The 18,478-nt window shown below is 44.0% G+C and overlaps 1 protein-coding gene across 1 annotated transcript in view; it reads right to left on the reverse strand.

Moving 5' to 3' along the window:
- LAMA3 (laminin subunit alpha 3) overlaps nucleotides 1-18,478 on the reverse strand; it is a 220,555-nt gene that overhangs the window by 30,401 nt on the left and 171,676 nt on the right. Inside the window, exons 59-65 of the mRNA XM_030335815.1 lie at nucleotides 16,016-16,193; nucleotides 11,114-11,231; nucleotides 10,593-10,733; nucleotides 8,573-8,712; nucleotides 7,691-7,822; nucleotides 5,781-5,934; nucleotides 1,361-1,530 (exon numbers count right to left, since the gene is read on the reverse strand). Coding sequence (XP_030191675.1) covers nucleotides 1,361-1,530; nucleotides 5,781-5,934; nucleotides 7,691-7,822; nucleotides 8,573-8,712; nucleotides 10,593-10,733; nucleotides 11,114-11,231; nucleotides 16,016-16,193 — 1,033 coding nt within the window. The remainder of the gene's footprint in view (nucleotides 1-1,360; nucleotides 1,531-5,780; nucleotides 5,935-7,690; nucleotides 7,823-8,572; nucleotides 8,713-10,592; nucleotides 10,734-11,113; nucleotides 11,232-16,015; nucleotides 16,194-18,478) is intronic.

The raw sequence follows: 18,478 nt of genomic DNA on the forward strand, positions 1-18,478 counted from the left end.
CCACTTCTTAGCCTCCACTAGCACAGTTCTGGCAAATCAGGGATCCCAGCTGGAGTTGGGGAGCTGCTGGCATAGGGTTCTCCTTCCAAACTCCACCCTTCCCTTTTCCGGCCTTCATATCTGCCTGTGAATCGTGTACTTTGCTTATTGAGTATGTGAGGGCCAGCCCCTTGCAAGCTACTACATCTCCTCCCTGCAAGGAAAGCATTATCAACATTTAGCTGATGAGAAAATGGAGATTCAAAATGTAGCAACTTGCAAAAACATGCGAGACAAGCATAATGATGCCAAGTTTACGGAGAGAAAGCTGAGGCTTAAAGAAGCTGAACTCTAGCCTATGGTGTCCGCGGATTTGCTGCTCCAAGCTCCAGAGTGAACGTGCTGTGGGGGTGCGGTGGCTGGCAGCCCCCCTCTGCCGTGCCCTCAGGTCTGCAGTGGCATATGGATGACTCCCAGCCAAGAACTGAGCTCAGCAGCAAAACTAGAGCCAGGCCATTTATGCTCAACTCTTCTAAGGGGTGACCTTTGCTTTGCTGCTGCCCCATGGTTAACGGCGCCATTCCCGTCTCAGCCGAAGGCTCTCCCTGCCAGCCCCCCTCCCTCCACCTTTATCTCCCACAGGAACAATACATCTCTTGCACATCTAATCCCATCTTGAATGTGCATCCCAGAGGACCGAACTGGCAAATGGCCCGAGGTCACACAGCCAGCAAGTGGCTGAGTGGGGACTGAACCTCAGTCTCAAAGCCAGGCCTTTTTGACCCCTGGGAAATTCTGCTTCTGGACATAAACCATCACAGAATTGTGGCACCTTGTTATTTATGTCTCTGAATCATATGAAAATGGCAAACCTTGTTTTCCTACTTTTATCCAACATAATTAATATGTCTTCACTTCCTCTTCCCCAAAAGTGATGCGACTTGTTAGCACAAGAAGTCCAAAAGTGGTCTCTAAATATGATCTATCTGGCACTGAGTCTACTTAAAAGGATTATTTTTCTCTGACTATAGAATGCAGACAAGAAAGGTGATTTATAACAGAAATAAATAGCAGCTTTGAAAAGAAGTGTCAGTCTTATTTTTAGAACACCGTCAATCCTCCACCAGGGCTGGCCGGGGGTTGGGAGGGTTGTTTTGGCCGCCGAGCAGCCCCCACCGTGTGTGCGTTCCGGCTGCGGGGAGGGCGCACGCTCAGGCAGTCACGCTCCCTGTCCCGTGGGGGCCAGCACCTTCTTTCACAGAAATGGTGGTGCCGCTTCATTAGGGACAGGTGCATGGTGTCCCGCTGGCTAGCCTGCTCTGGGGCACAACTGTCGAGTCAGGTTCTGAGTTGGTGTGGGGGCAGGAAAATTAACAAATACCTGGGTTCCAGCAACTCCTGGGGAATCGTGAAGAGCAAGTGGCTGGTGGGACGGTCCCCAAACCTGAGGGCTCCGTGACTGGCCTGGGCCCGGGGAGGTGGCCGGCAAGACTGGGCCTCTCGCCACACCTCCATGCTCCTTGGGGAGGCCGCTGGTGTGTCCCGCAATGGCTGCCAGGGAGAGAAGCAAAAACTGAGGACAGCTAATCATCAGGGGGAAGAGTAAAGAATACTTATCTCGCTAAGTGCCTCTCGCAGTTTTTACTGTGATCCTAGGAGATTAATTCAATAGAGATGAATTCATCCTTGGGGAGGATGCATGTTCTTCCCATCCAATACAAGTCTGGTCTCTTTCCTGACAGCTGCTGCACCTGGGACCCACGGGTATCCAGAGTCCCTCCCCTCCATGGAGCCGTGGAATAATTGTCATGTCCCTTGAGAGAGCCACAGCATTTGGCAGCAGCATGCCATGCCATGCCAGCCAGTAGGACACGGAGCCACCAGCCTACCACCTCTCCTTGGAGCCATTCATTTGGGTTTGTGCAGCAGGACAGTGAAAGAAACAGCAAGAACCAGAAGGTGTGGGGTGGGGAGGGAGGCATGGCCTGTCTCCACGTTAGTCAGAGTTGACCTACGCACAGAAATGTGTCCTGGGCTAGATGACACGTTGAGCTTTTGAACAGAACTGAGTTTTAATGCCAAAAAATAACTAATAAATATCAAGTAGGGATGGAAAAATTGTTAGAAACTGAGACTGTCCAGCTGTTCTCCCCGTTTTCTCTGCTCTGTGGAGCCCAGATTGCGATCATGTGTCCACAGCCCCCACAAGACCCAGTGCTCCGCTGGGTTCTCTATTTGTCAAAGTGAAGGGGGGGGATTCGCTGTGCCAGGGACAGGTTGAGGAATGAACATGTGACCTCCCTCTTGGACAATGAACCTTGAGGGGAAACAGGGGATGGGGCCTCTGAGAAATACGTCTTTGCTAACAAAGATGAGCTGATCCATGGGTCTGGTGCTGAGCATTATCTCGTGAGGATACGAAGCCCTGAACTATGCAGGATGGAGCTGAGATGGGCCAGGCCTCAAAACACTACCTGTCCCTGAACTGTCCATTATGTGACCCTATAGATCTTATTGTAAACCATTTTACTTTGGAGCCAACGGCTAAAGGCTTCCAAACAAATTTAAATTCCTCCAAGATCAGGTTACCCTCCTGGACCTGATTCCTGGACAGGGTGTTCGGAATAGAAACTCGATACCACTTATTTAAAATGTTTCGTGTTGACACATTGCTGAGTGGAGATGGGCAATCATACCCACCAGAGAGTTAAATGAATTGCTTAAAACCGCTTCACATCCAGCCCACCCTGGATCCTAATGGAGCTTCCTTACTGGGGCCTCGCTCCCTCCCTGAGTCTTCTTTGTGTGGCAATAGCAGTAACATCGAGATGAACAGTTTTCATAAACACCTTTTGTCACCAACTCTTCCTTCTCATAATGGCACCAACCTCCTTCAAGGCACCCAGGCCCTACATGTTGGCCATCATGGACACCCACCTCCCTTGCCTCTTCTCTGAGTTCAGTTTCCATGTCCTACTTCATTTCTGTGATACAACTGCCACTCCCAGTCCCTCTGCCCTGAAAGCCAGACTCCTGACTCTCTTGCCTGGACTTTGTCAGTAGTTTGCCAGTTTGACTCCTTGTCTATAGAACTTTCCCTCATCAAACTATCCCACAGGCTGCTGCCTGTTACTCTTTAAACATGGTTTAAAGCAATCCTTTCAAAGGCTTCATGTTGACTACAGAAAAATGTCAAAATTACATTAGGTCATCCTATCCCTGATGGGGCTCAGATGTGGAATTCTGAGCTTACCTCTGTCACTCCCCTTCCTCCACCCAATTTCCCCTGTTCACCAAGCTTTCCAACCCTGTCGAGGCCACAGGATGTGGTCTGAAGAGAACATTCTTTGAGATCTACAGCTCTAAGTTTGAATTCTGAGTCTACCGTGTACTGACTGGGTGCTCTTGGGCAAGTTGCCATTTTTTTTTTTTTTTAAACCTCTCTGAGACTCCGTTTCCTGACCTGTAGAGCTGGCATTTTATTCTGCTCTCAGAGGGGTGTGGTGAGAACCGAAAGAGATAGTACGCAGACTGGTGACGATCAGAGAGATGTACGGGAAGTGTCATGCACGCGAGTTACACCCACATCCTGCCTCCTGGCTTCGGGCTTCTGCTCGTGCAAAGCAACATCTACTTGTCTAAATTCAACCCATGCTCCAGACCCAGTTCGTGTGTCACCTCCTCCAAAAGAACCCCCCTGATTTGTGGGGCAGGGAAATTTCTGCCTGCTGCACGTTTTTTGTTTTCACTGAGGTTATTAGTGTGTATAATAATAACAGCCGATATTTATCACATGCTTACCATGTGCCAGGCACTTTTCTACATGTTGTATGTTTAGCACCTCTTTTAACCCTCACAACAACACTAGGAGATCTTACTTTATATATCTGCATTTGTGTTTCAGGAAATAGACCCGCTGAGAGGTTAAATAATCATTCACGGCCACACACCTAATAAAGCCCGGTGCAAACCCAGTAAGTCTGACCCCCAAGTCTAGTACTTAACCACAAACCTTTGTTGCTTTCTTTCTATTATTGAGCTTTTGGAGGCAAAATTAATGTCTTATTCCATCGAATCTGGGGGCTTGCACAGAACAGGGGCACAATTAAATACAGCGTATTCACTGGCAGCTCCCGCATCGGTGGACCTAGCCTCTGCCCCCCATCCACTGAGGCCCACTCAGAGACAGTCCCTGATGGCTTTCTCTCTGTAGATGTCCTCCAGGCACCTGTCGCTCAATATACAATATACTCCACCCAGTCTCTTTTCCTCCAAATACTTGTCCTTCTTCTACGTCCATGAAATGGCATCTCCACCCATCCAATAACCCGGACTAGATGTCTCAGAATTACATTAACTCCTGCCTCTCCCTTGCCGTCCACACTCAATTATCATCTGGGTCCTGTATATTCTATCTTCTAAATAGCTTTGAACCCCTTTCCTTCTCTCCATCTCTATCATCACTGTGTTAATTTAGCCTCTCAGTAACTCTCAGCCTTACAATGAAAAAAAAATGAACATATGATTTCATTCCTGATGGAGCAGTCCTAAAGATGTTGTTTTCATATCAGCAAAATGACTACCCTCTATAAAGTATATTTCTTCCTAGTAGCATAAAACATTTCTTATTATGGACTATCTATTCAACTTCTCCAAATCACCGTGCAGCATGGGAAATATTGGCAGACAAGTAGCATGGGGGTTGACGTTGAGAGAAAAGTGTGCTGAACAGAAGCACATTGCTCTTAGGAGGGTGCAGGCTGTGGGATCAAGCTATCTGGTTTTGAATTCCTACTGCACCTTCTATCTGTGGGAGCTTGGGAAAATTGCTTATCTTTCTAAACTGCAGCATCTTTTTCTGTAAGATGTGGCTAGTAATATACTTGCTTGGTACTATTACTGTAGTATGGTCATATAGAAGTACAGTAATAATACATCCCTCACAAGGTTACTTGCAGATGTAGTAAGAAAAGCCACTTAAAGAGCTTAGCGCAATGCCCGGCGCATAGGAGGTGCTCACTAATACCCATTAATCGTATTAACTGTAACCTCAGACACGGGGAGGTCATAGTGTTGACCTCGGCCACAGCAAGGAATTCTTTAAGTCCTAATGCTGTGTCCAATTCATTACAATGCTTCTACTCCTCCAAACAAGAGATTTTACTTCCTTTCAGCCTTAGTGCTGCAAAGTAGAATCACCTGGAAGCTTTACAAACTCCTGCCACTTGGACCTATTTCAAGAGCATCTGATGTAATTAGGTGGGATGCAACCCAAGCACTGGGATTTTAAAAGCTCCCCAGATGTTTCCAGTGTGCAGTCAAGGTCAAACCACACAGGTATTGGCAAGGCCTGGGTGCATGTGTTTATGTTGTCTTAAGAGCCAGGGTGGAGGGTTGTCTATGGGGAGGGGAAGGGGCATGACCCTTGTATTCTAGAGAAAATCACTATACCTGTTGGGTACACAACAGGGAACATCAAAAGAGCGAGACATTGTGTATAGGAATTGAGAAACCTGAGATTCAATTTGTTCTGTCTACAAAAAATTGCCAAATTTTCATCAAGATACAAAATAAAAGCTAAAACGGAAACCTTTTCCACATTTTGGCATAATCCAATTGTTGATGACCTATCAATCCCTGGAGGCACTGATCACCCTTCCTGGAGGCACTGACCACCAAGGGATCAGGTGATCTGCACCCCTAACACCACCTGAGCCCTTTCCCCAACATCTCATGTGGGGTAAGAATCGCTCACGAGAATCCTCTGGGGAGAAGCAAAAGCCAGTGTAGGGTACACTTACCTGGTTGATACTGAAAGTGTGGGCTTTGTCAAACCTTGTAGAACCTCTAAGCAACATGAGGAAAGGTGGTTTATTTAAACTGCAGCCTCCCAGCGACACACCTCTCTTGGTAGATTTACTGGCCAAGTCCAGGACTGCAGGTCTCTCTGAGAGCCTGGAATGAGGGCAGAAAAGAAAACCACTGCCAAACTCTGACATCTCAAGGAAGATGCACTGGCACGAGAACTTGCTTTAAGAATACACGTTCTTACTGTCATGGTTTCTAGGTAAAGTTTCCTCTCCTACCTGTACATTGTATCTAGAGGAGGCACTGGGCTCAGAAAAGGAGGATGTGCTGTTACCCATGTCTGCATTCCCTAAAATACCCAGCACGGTGTCTTACCAGCAGAAAGGCCTGAGAAACTGTATGCACTTAAATGGTTAGGGCTGGGGCAAAGCCAGTATACTACAGCTCTTTCTTTGGAACAGGTGTCATCTAGAAATATGAAAATGAAATATGCAGAGAGGAGAAAGGTGGGTGTCGATGATCTAGAGTGATGGTGGACATCAGGAACCTTAGAAGTGAGTTTGTAGAAGGCTTTTTATCTTGTGCACTTGTGTAGGGGAGTCTCACAGATAAATCTGCTTTATCCTGTGATTGGTGCCTGAGCCTTGATGGAAAATAGGAGCCCCCGAGCTCCCAACAGGTTGCCTGAGTTTCCTTACCAGTCCTGGGATCCCCTTCTGCCCTGGGCAGGGCTTTGCCTTTTATCTAAAAGTGATCATCTGTGCTGATGGCACAGAGCCTGCTTGGGATTCTCTCTCTCCCTCTCTCTATCTGTCCCTCCCCAGGTTGTGTGCTGTCTCTCTCTCTCTCTGTCTCTCTCTGTCTCTCTCTCTCTCTCTCTCAAAATAAGTAAATAAACTTATGGGGTGCCTGGGTGGCTCAGTCGATTGAGCGACCGACGTCAGCTCAGGTCACAATCTCATGGTTTGTGAGTTCGAGCCCCGCGTCAGCATCTGCGCTGACAGCTCAGAGCCTGGAGCCCATTTCAGATTCTGTGTCTTCCTCTCTCTCTCTGCCCCTCCCCTGCTCACGCTCTGTCTCTCTTTCCTTCGAAAATAAACAAACATTAAAAAAAATTAAAATAAATAAACAAACAAAATAAAAGAAAAATAAGGTGATTATTTTGAATCAAAAGAAAAGAACATCTAAACATTTGCACGCTAGCACCAGGCTCCCCTCTCTATAGAGAGACACGTTTGAGTTTGACAGTATGGTGGTCTGGTTTCCCAGCAGTACACTGGCCCATGCAAGCCGTCAGCCCCCAAAATGGGACAGATTCTGATTAAATCAAATGTGCAGTCTTGATTCAAATGAAGTGAAATTTCAGTTTGGAAAATTCTCAGGGCCATCATCCAAAAATTAATTTTGATTAGACCTTTTCCAAGGTTATGTGCCAAAGCTGCTCCCACAAAGGGAGGCAGGGAAGTTTTTGTGGGAGGTGGTTTGTTTTTAAGGTGTGTATCTTGTCTAAGAAGGCATGGGCGGGGCGCCTGGGTGGCGCAGTCGGTTAAGCGTCCGACTTCAGCCAGGTCACAATCTCGCGGTCCGTGAGTTCGAGCCCCGCGTCAGGCTCTGGGCTGATGGCTCAGAGCCTGGAGCCTGTTTCCGATTCTGTGTCTCCCTCGCTCTCTGCCCCTCCCCCGTTCATGCTCTGTCTCTCTCTGTCCCAAAAATAAATAAACGTTGAAAAAAAAAATTTAAAAAAAAAAAAAAAAAAAAAAAGAAGGCATGGGCAAGTTTGTGGAATGAGGGCCTGGTGCAGCACGTGGTGACACATCCAGCTGTGCTACCAGAGCAAGGAGATGCCCTCCCTGTAGGCAGGCGGCTCTCACACCCACAGCCACACACACAGGAAAGGACGCACCTCTGGATAAAAACATTGCTGATACAACCCTCAAAGTGACTTCCGCCCAGACGCAGGGTTTGCTGGGAATTTGACAAGTGTCTTAGCCTGTGGTTATTCTTCAGAGGCTGGTCATCAATGAGAAGCCGGAGTCTGGAAGAGGAGGAAGACAAAACAAGAGTGAGAACTGCAGGGAAGAAACGTTTCTCATCATGTGGTCAACTTATTGTCTTCGATTCAGACTCAGTATCTTTAACCTAAAGTAACTTGTTAGCCCAGATTTATTTTTAAAGAGCACTTACATTTTTTTCCATGTATTTCTCTGGCACAGATTTTTGTTAAAGTATTCTATACGTACAGGAAGTTCACATATCCTGTGTACAGCTCAGTGAATTTTTTGCAACGTGAATATACCAATGATACCAGCGCCCAGATAAAGAAGCAGAACAGACCAGCACCCAGGAACCCTGCCTTGTGCTTGCTTCTCTCCCTCCAAGGGTATGACCACTATCCTGAATACTGAGAAAAGAAATTAATTTTGCCTGTTTTTGAATTTTATAGAAATGAAATCATGGGAGATGATTCTTTTATGTGCAGCCTCTTTCACGCAGCAGTACACTGGGAAGTTCACTCATGTCACCCCACACAGTGGTAGATCTTCTTGCTTGTTACCCGTTTCACTCCTGCATTTTGAATATACCACAATTTGTATATCCATCCCATGGTTGATTGATTTTTTTTTTTTTTAATGAGGAAATTGATCCAGAACCAGGAAGAAGGCAAATCTTACTAGGAAAACAGTGTCAACATCAAGGACACATACTTCACAAAAAAGATACTAGAAAATTCCATCAAATGAAATAAAAGTCTCAAGAGCTCTGGCAGAAGGGCCATTCCACTCACCCAGAGTCATCATTTATTACAGATACGTAGTGCAGCAAACCATCTGTGTACGTCTGGGGGGATTTAAAAATGGGGCTACTTCCATCCCTGGTGTTCAGTTCAATGTGACCATCTTCCAGGGTGACCTGCAGGTTATTTGCCTGAAATCATCACAGCATGTGCCCGTCAATGTCATTAATTTCTATTTCAAGATTACAGGTGTATCAATACTGACTTTCTGATCAAAACCATGCATAAAACAGTCAGGTGGGTTTGACCCAAATGTTTTGACTTTGCTATTTTGAGCTAAAGATTATTTTTGATTATTTTGACTCCATGTTTATGAATATAAAAGTCTTATCCAAATTGTTTAAACACTGATGAATCTGTCAAAAGCATTTTATGGAGCTACATTCATAAACCAATTTAACTTCTCCATCATATACACAAAATAGTTAAGCCATCTCTAAATTTTTCTATTTCTATTTTCAATGTGCTTATGTTATTTTCATCAGGATCAACTCTTTCCTCAATGAATTGTGTGATGAAGGTTTCATTCATCAACTGTTTTTCCATATATGATCATAACAATGATATCTTTTCTTTAGTCATTAGGAATTTTTTATTTTCTGGTCATAATTCCAAGGAGGTTCAATTTTCTGACATCAAACTGCAGATGTAAATTTTGGCAAGATGATTAGATTCTTTCTGTGGATTCTTAATTAAAAAATATGTGTAGAGTCGGTAGTTGTCATTTGAATTTTCCTGTTGTTTTTTTTTCTACCACGTACAGGTTTTTTGTTTTTTGTTTTTGTTTTTTGTTTTTTTTTTTTTGCAATTTTCAATAATGAGCTTTTAGGCTAAAACAATTTTACAGCATGTGGTTGTAGCCATTGTCAGCTTTATATTTTGATTTTTTTTCAGTTGGTACTATTCATTATAAATTGGATAAAAGAACGCCAGTTTATATGTATTTCTTAGCTAACCCATTATGAAGTTGAGGGCAATGTTCCTAGGATATTTCTAGGATTTCTAGGTCTAGGATTGATCTCCTCTTTTGCTAAGTCAACTGTTACACTGGCTTTTGACCGTTTTGTATACTGTATACTCAGTATCCTTATCCTCAGCAAAGGAAACAAATGTTGGGTGTCAAAAGAACTAGGTCATATCATCCTACTTTGACAGAAAGGGCATTCTTGCAGTCAAAAATGCTGGTACGTGCTTCTTTGGGGGTAGTTAAAAAAAAAGATCTCTAAAGGCTGATTGAGCAACTATATCACGAGAAAAGAGACCTTCTAATATGATATAGCCACAGAATCACAGCGTCAGCTACCATTCTGTCTTTCAACAAATGTTGGATGCCTGTTGTGTTGTGTTGTGTTGTGTTGGCAATCCTGAAGAAACAAATCCAAGAATGTCAGTATTCTACTTCTACCTCTATTTTAAACCCCCTCCTCATTCTACGAGGGGATTTCTACCTATTAGTTGACTTCTACCCCTGTATAACAACACGAGTGGAACCCTATAAATCTACAGAGGGTACCTTCTTGCTGAAGAGAATTCTGTCCTGCTGTTGTACATGAACAAAGAGCAAAGGACCTTATTCCCCAGATGTAAATATTGTACAACTAGCTGATGATGCAAAAAAGGAATCTGAAGAACTATCTTTTGTAGAATCAAAAAAGAATAGTGGGGATATATTCTGATTTTTTCTTAGATCTAAAACTTTAAGCTACATCATTACATGTAACAGTATAATTCACATTAACTCCTAAAATAAACCCAAGAGAAATGAAAATGGGTCCATGAATACATATAAATTCAATTCTGTAAACCATAATGTACTTCCTAAGCCTTTTTTCTTTTAGGACTTGTCCCAGGAAGAACAATAACCTCCATGGTTGAAATATACAATGTCCTTCACCCTGTGATGATGGATAAAATGCCTAGTTAATTTACCTTCAAAATCTCTCTACTGTTTTTGACATCAAACTTTGAGTCGGGTTTAAATCTTATTCAGTATTCATGCAATATTTCATACCTCTGTCTGGTGACTTAATAATAGGCCACTGGGTTGAAAGGTCTGAAATCCAAAGGAGGCCTGGAAGTGGTTGGGAAAAGCCAAATCCAAATTGGTGAAACTCAATTGTCCATCCCTGGAGAATGAGGCAGATCGCACGAGCTGAAAGGCAAACACAGAATACATTATTGGCATTGGAATCATTTCATGGCTGAAATCCAGTATCTTATTCTATGTCACTTCACCTGAGCTGATTAATGTGGTTTACGTTGCCTTGGGAAAAAAACAGAGTTTGCTTTTCTGCATGATAATCTACCAATCATCTGCGTTTTTGTGTGTATAGTCGGTATTCCTTTTTTCCTACAAATTTAACTTGCAAACCTGAAGGCGTTCTGTATCTTGCAAATATGTAGGGAATATAAATGAACCATTTCATCATAATACTGTGTGCTACTGGGAGACTCAAAAGTTGATGTGTAAATGAATACCAAATATGGGTTGGTTGGGGAGCAGTACTTTTCTACAAGGTTTTCACTACTCACCTTCCAGTCTTCTGAGCACTTTTTTGTTACTCCTACAGTGTCATTCAACCTAACAACACCAGTAGTTTTCTTCAGATTTTTCATGCAGCCTCGGAAAGCAGGTGTAGAAATGTTAAACCTGATTTGGGGTACAAAAAAGGAAGAGGTGTACCAGACCAGGCTTGTCTGAGAATTAGAGCTGAAACTCTACTTTGTCTGCTACTTTTCACCCATAAACAGGTATTCATTTTACGGGTGTCTGTTCTCATGGGATTTCTCTAAACCTACTTATTTTGTGAAGCTGAGAAAATCTACTTCCTTTCAGTGTGATTCTGCATTCTCAGCTTTAAAAATAAACATGATAGTGTTGACAGAAGAATGGTCAGTGCCCTCAAAAAGTATAGAGACAGAAAATGTACAAGATCTAGAATTGCCCACTCCCCTTCCAGAGTAATGGTGGTACATGGTGAATAGGAAGTATATTAACAAATTAGTATACTATCAATATTATATAAATATATATTAATAAAGAAGTCACTTATTAGACCCGAGAATGCTCTAGAAAACTCTTAGCTCTTTTTTTTTCTATCCACTTTTAAGTTAGTCACCGTTAACTCAGTAGAAACAAACTGTTACATGTGTGTTCTAGTCAATGATGAAAAATGTGGCTTGGTATTGAATCGATGCCAGGCCAGAACAACGGAAAGCACTGTGAGGATTAAACAAGTTCATGGGGACTGACTGGGTGGCTCAGTCAGTTAGGCTCAGTCAGTTAAGCGTCCAACTTGGGCTCAGGTCATGAGCTTCGGATTCTGTGTCTCCCTCTCTCTCTGCCTCTCCCTGGCTTGTGCTCTGTCTCTCAAAAGTAAATAAATAAACAAACGACAACAACAACAACAAAAAGTGAATGCACTGGAATTGCTGGGCACTGGGCGTGGTATGCAGTTGTGAGAGTGCGGGAGGCATATTCTGCTGCACTAGAACTGAGGGCTCTGCACCCAGACTGCCTGGGTTCAAGGCCTGTCCCTGTTGTTTGAGCAGGCGATCTAACTATTCTGTGCCTCTGTATCCTCATTTCTACGATGCGAACATGTTCATCTGTTCCATCGGGTTGTCATGAATTTAAGCGGGTTAATACGTGTAACATACTCAAATGATGCCCAGTACAGAGCAAGGACTCCACGTGAGATGCCAGGGTGAGTAACTCTCCCCATATGAGTACAGTCATCGTAATGAGAGGAATTTCTTGCTGCAGCAACTCAGCCTATGTGGCTACCTTGGCATTCCCCACTCCTTTTTCTTTCTTTTCTTTTTTCTTTTTTTTCTTTTTTTTTTTTTTTTTTTTTTTTTTTTTTTTTTTTTGCATTTCCCCTTGGATTTGACTTTTGCATCTGTCTGGAGCTGACTTCACATACACCATTAACACACATGAACTGACTGGAGTCCAGGCAAATAGTTGTCATTTCTTAAACAAATGATGTAACTAAGAAAACCCCAAGGTTCATTTCCTTATAAATCCCTAAGGCAGCTCACCTTTCTAAGTGGAAAGGTATCTGTATTCATTTTTATTCAAGTCATTATAAATAGTTGAGCTACATGTAATATGCATACAATTAAATTTCATTAGAACGAAAAGGAAGAAATGAATCCTCGCTGGCATTGCAGCTTGAGCTTAATTATTTTATAAAGATGGCTTTTTGCCTTGGAAAAGAAAGAAAGTTTGCATTCATTCCTGGAGCTTGTCTATTTACACATATTTTAAAATCCATTGTCTGTGGGGTTTCCACACGGTTTAGACCCATCACCATCCCCTGAGGTCCTTCTTTCCATCAAGTGTAAGTTGAAGGAAGAAGGTAGCAGAAAAGCAAAGCGGAGAAGAAAGGCAGCCGGGGGACAGGGAGCACCTATTTTGTGTCAGGCACTAGTATTTCAGCCCTGCCAGAACCTTTCGAGGGAGCTATTTTCTTCTCTAACATTTACTGAGCTCTCACCACCTGCCTGGCTGACTCTTTGACCCACTTTGAATCCTCACCCCGTCCTAAGAGACAGGTAGATCCTCTATGTTCCAGATGTAGCATGGGGAGGCATGTGGAGGTCAAGCAACTTGATTGAGGTCATGCGGCAGGAAAGTGGCCACCTCAGTGCTGGGACCTGAGCGGTGTGGCACACACACTGGTCCTTGCTCTTTACGTTTACACCGTTTGTGTACTTCTAGCACTTGGAAGAATGGAGACTCTTTCTACAGAACAGTTATCTGCAGCGGAGATGTTAAGATGGAAGATTTATTTCCACTCTCCTTCGAGGCGTTCTTGGCACTCTGGCTCATCTGAAGGCCTAGAATTCCACGTTGAGTCCAGGATGCAAAAGCTGAACACGCTTGTGAGAGGAATGTGACTGTGTAGGGGTGCAGGCTGCTGTATGAATGGGTTAGCGCACAGGGGTATGTATGCACACTGTGGGCCAATCCATTCACAAAGACCAGCCCAGTCCAAACCTGTGGTCGACAGATTTCAGAGCAGTAAGAGCCAAATGTAATCCTAAACTCAGTGCTGGGTACTGAGTAAATGTCCAATAGATCCTTGATTTTTATTTTAAGAATTATTATTTTCGGGGCACCGGGGTTAAGCGGCCGACTTCAGCCCAGGTCACGATCTCATGGTTCTTGAGATCGAGCCCTGCGTGGGGCTCTGTGCTGACAGCTCAGAGCCTGGAGCCAGCTTTGGATTCTGTGTCTCCCTCTCTCTCTGCTCCTCTTCTGCTCATGCTCTGTCTCTCTCAAAAATAAATAAACACTAAAAAAAAAAGGATTACTATTTTCATTTTAATGGTTTATTATTACACCGACACAATGGTGTAGGTCTTTCCCCAGGAAAGACTTCCTGTTGCTTGAGAGCCTCTGAAATCACCTGGGTGATTTTCTCTTCTCATGGGAAGCAGATGGGATTAACAGATTATGATTTCTGATTGTAATCCTAAACAAGTCATTCCCAGATCTGGGCTCCCACCCCCATGGGGATACATTATAGCGAGAGAGGACAGAACAGGGCACTCACAAAACCTCTTGGTCAGGGCTGCTTCATTTAGAGATTCAACTGGCTTCCTTCATTCCAAACTAGGTTTAAGTGCTGCTGTCTGTAAGGGCCTTCCCCTTATGTGGAAATCAGAACACCTCCCTCCTTTAGGAGGATTGTTTGCCTGCCCCGCAGAGCTTGGGTGTGGGTACTTAGTAGGATTCCTGTCTGCCCACCCACCCCCCAGTGGCCCCCATCACAGGGAGATTCAAGACTCTCTGGACCATCAAAGATGTCACCAGAGGGATAAAGCAGGGCCAGAAATGGCCAATATTGCTTAGCATTTGCAAGGGAGTAAAAGGCCAGTGAACTCTTTTGACTGTCTTCTATCTCTTACATTTTCCATCTTCTTTTGATCTTTTTTTTTTTTTTTTTTTTAGAGAGAGAGAGAGAGAGAGAGCATGAGAGAGTGAGTGAGGGAGGGGCAGAGGGAGAGGGAGAGAGTGAATCTTAAGCAGGCTGACTCAGGGCTCCATCCCACAACTCTGGGATCGTGACCTAAGCCGAAATCAAGAGTCGGATGCTTAACCGACTGAGCCACCCAGGTGCCCCAGATGTTCTTATGATTTTAGTAAAAACTCAAAGTATAAACTCACCCAGAAAAAGAAGTAGTCCCTTGTTTGGAAAACTCTAGGACTTACTAGATTACTAGATTACTAGATTTATTACTAGATTACTAGAAAAATTACTAGAAAAATTCTGTATGTACATCTATCTGTATATGCATAACTATATCTATGTATGTATGTTTGTTTGTTTGAGAAAGAGTGAGAGTGTGAGCAGGAGAGGGGCAGAGGAAGAATCTGAAGCGGGCTCTCCTGTCAGAGCAGAGAGCCCGACACGGGGTTTGAACCCACAAACTGCGAGATCAAGACCTGAGCAGAAATCAAGAGTCAGACAATTAACCAACTGAGCCACCCAGGTGCCTTTCCACATATGTATTTCATAAGTGGATAGGGATGATAAGGCAAAGAAAGGCTGAGTGCTGACTTAACTCAAGGTCCCACTGCTCCTTAGTGGCTGAGCCAAGACTAGAATGACTTCTTTTTGATTATCACCCACTACCCTTTCCTCGTAAATCCTGACTCACTGGCACCCACATCGCTACCCGTGGGTCTTCTGCTAACGCCGCACAAATGCAAACCACTGACCAGTAGCTTCCTCGCTGCCTCCGAGAATTCCTCAGTGCTCCGGGTGAGCTCACCTGCCCTACAAGCTTGACCAACACCTGTACCTGAGCTGCATTCACCCTTTCTCCAGCCCAGACTTCTCTGTAGAGGTCCAGGCCTTTGTCCAACTGCTTTCTGGCATCTCCACCTGCTCTCGGGTTCCGGGAACTCAGCCTGGCTCAGACCGAACCCATCCCCCTGCCTCCTTGCCAGTGCCATCCATCTGCCCAAGCACTGGAACAAAACCCAGGTGTCACCCCTGAACATTTTTCTACTTCCCTCCCCAGCCCCAAGCAACCGTTCAGTACTACCCATCTGCTGTCCTAATGATACTAAGCATCCACGCCCTTTGCCTTATCTGCACAGCTGCTTCCCTGCGGCTGCCCTCATCTCTTGCCTCTGTTAATAAGCTCATCTTCCAACTGCTCTACCTGCCTCTGCCTTTTCCCTCTCGAATCCAGTCTCTACCCTGCACCGGAGTGAGCTACTGAGAAGTTGAAATTGATAATGTCCTTTCTCTGCTGGTGTCCCCCCAGCAACGGCTGTCTTACTGTGATTTTCAAGGTCCTCTGTGTTCTGGCCCCTGCTTCCCACACCAGCCCCATGTGGCACCCCCAGCCTGCTTCGCCAGTATCCTCCAGTTCCTTGGAAGTTCACGCTTTCTCCAGCTCTTGGCGCTTTACATATGTTGATTGCTCCTATACTTCAGGTCCCAGCCAGAGACCACCTTCTTGATGCCCCCAAGCGGATTACATTCCCTCCGGGGGACTCGCAGGACCCTGAGCTTCTCCTTCGTGGCACCCACCACACTCTGTGGTCTCCCATCTGCTACACTTGAGGTCCTGGCCAGTTCATCATTGCCTTGTCAGCAACAGCCACACTGCCTGATGTCACTAGACACTCAATGAGTACTTGTGTAATGAATGAATGGGAATCTCAGATGTGCACAGCAGTGCTGACTTCCTTAAGTTAATCTATTTTATCACATTTAATTGAATACAATCAAGATTACTGATCATTCGTAACAGCAATTCATGGTTGAACTAGTATTTAATATTGATGACGCTAAATATGAACGGCCCCTCTTTGGCTCTCAATTCCCTCATCTATAAAATTCAGAGGTTGCATCCCATGCAAGGTCCTTTCTAGTTCAAAGAATCTAAGATATTCACTCCCAAACTCTATTAAGTGCAGAGCTTTCTCACCTGTATTTTCGTCTTTGAGGGTAACCTTAAGAACTTTAAAATGAATATTAGTTCCTCTTTACTATGGATGGACCGATGCCCACATGTATAAGGATTCCTGAAGAAAGACCACCTATACACAACACCTTAAAAACCCATCTAGTACTCCTTTCACCTGATTTATAAATTAGAAAAGGAGTTCAATATCCTCAGATCTCATGTAAGAATAATCATAATAAACACAGTTTCAGGGGGGGAGTGCTCTTAACTCAGTCATGAGTCTGTACTAACCTTCCAGGGAGTCCTTCCACACGTTACTGTCAGCTATTTAATGTTAATTTATTTTTGAGAGAGAGACACACACAGGAGCAGGAGAGGGGCAGAGAGAGAGGGAGACACAGAATCCAAAGCAGGCTCCAGGCTCCAAGCTGTCAGCACAGAGCCCTACGCAGGGCTCAAACCCTTGAACTGCAAGATCATGACCTGAGCTGAAATCAGACGCTTAACCAACTGAGCCACCCAGGCGCCCCTATTGTCAGCTATTTAAAAGCCTTTTCGGAGGATACACTCAAGTTTAAATGTAAAAGTTATTTTTAAGCACATTCTGAAAGTCGTATTTTTTTTCCTCATTCAGATGAAGCTTCACTTCCTCTCACATTAACTTAATTCATCCATGTGTTCATTATCCAAGAAGCAGTGATGTACCTATTCAGTCCTTGATAACACAAAAGGCCAAGTAATACAGACATGCTTTAAATTCTGGACATACTTCCTGAAGGCAGCAACCCCAACTTTTAGTGCCCAGCGCTGCTTGCCAGGCCATGGAACCGCCTGCGCTCTCCTGTGCTACCTTGAAGGGCTCCAGGGCCACAGCCTCCATTCTTATTGCAGCACTGTCAACACTAACCACATTCCCTATGGCTTCTCTCTTCCTAAGAAGGACCCTGGGGGGGGTGGGTAACCCGCGCTTCCCTCACTCTCCTTTCAACGGCCAGTCTCATTATCCAGTGTTCACAACCTGTTTTGCTCTGTTGGCTAACACTGTTAACACTAAGAAGTTAAACTTTTTGTGTTTGTTGCTGGAATTTGAAAAGGTAAACTAATCATTAGCAATCATAACCACGAAGAGAGGTAACCTGCCTCTTCGTTTTTTGTTTTGTTTTACATCGTCTTACCTTTCCCTGATTGAAATTGGAATCCCTCCCAGATAGTATGTGCCGAAATCGAATATTTCACCTTCAATTCTGATTTTTTTAGAATTCACATTTATCCACATGAGTTTTTGGGCTTTCCCGATTTTGATCTGGATCTAAAATAAATGAGAGATGAGTCAGCAAGCAATGGGCAATTAAAGCATCCTATTCACCGTGGTTCAGAGCTATTATGTTTTTATTTCCTTCAGATTCATTATATACATGGTAGGAAGATTCTGAGCCATAGAACTTTTGGATAAAAATATAATATTAAAACATTTTAATAGAAATGTTTGCATTTGAAATTAATCATGTTTTATATATGCCATATATACACATATATATTTCATGCCCAAATATTCCGATTTTGAGAGATGTGTCCCTCATCCTTTAATAACTGTTAAGTTAGTCTGGTAATAGAAAAATGTCCTGGCACTGACTTAATTCTAAAGGACTGAGGACATTTAACAATTCACGTGAACACGTTCAAAGGATGTACAGAATGGTCTTTTCCGTTGTTGACAGTGTGGGTAACTCCTTTTCTTTTGGTGGCTCTGAATTCAGTTGTAGCGCACCAGGAGATTGCCATCTTCTATATTAGAGATATGAAGCGATCCTAGAGCATGGAAACAATGTAGATTACAGAAGATTTCACCAAAGAATACCTAGAGAGCTGGGATTCAGGTTACTCTCAAGTTACAAACTGCTCTCAGCTTCAGCTGCCTCCTCAGTTAACAGGGACAATAGTGCCGTGATATCCCATTGCCAG

Source organism: Lynx canadensis, chromosome D3, assembly GCF_007474595.2.
Source record: "Lynx canadensis isolate LIC74 chromosome D3, mLynCan4.pri.v2, whole genome shotgun sequence".
Lineage (NCBI taxonomy): Eukaryota > Metazoa > Chordata > Mammalia > Carnivora > Felidae > Lynx > Lynx canadensis.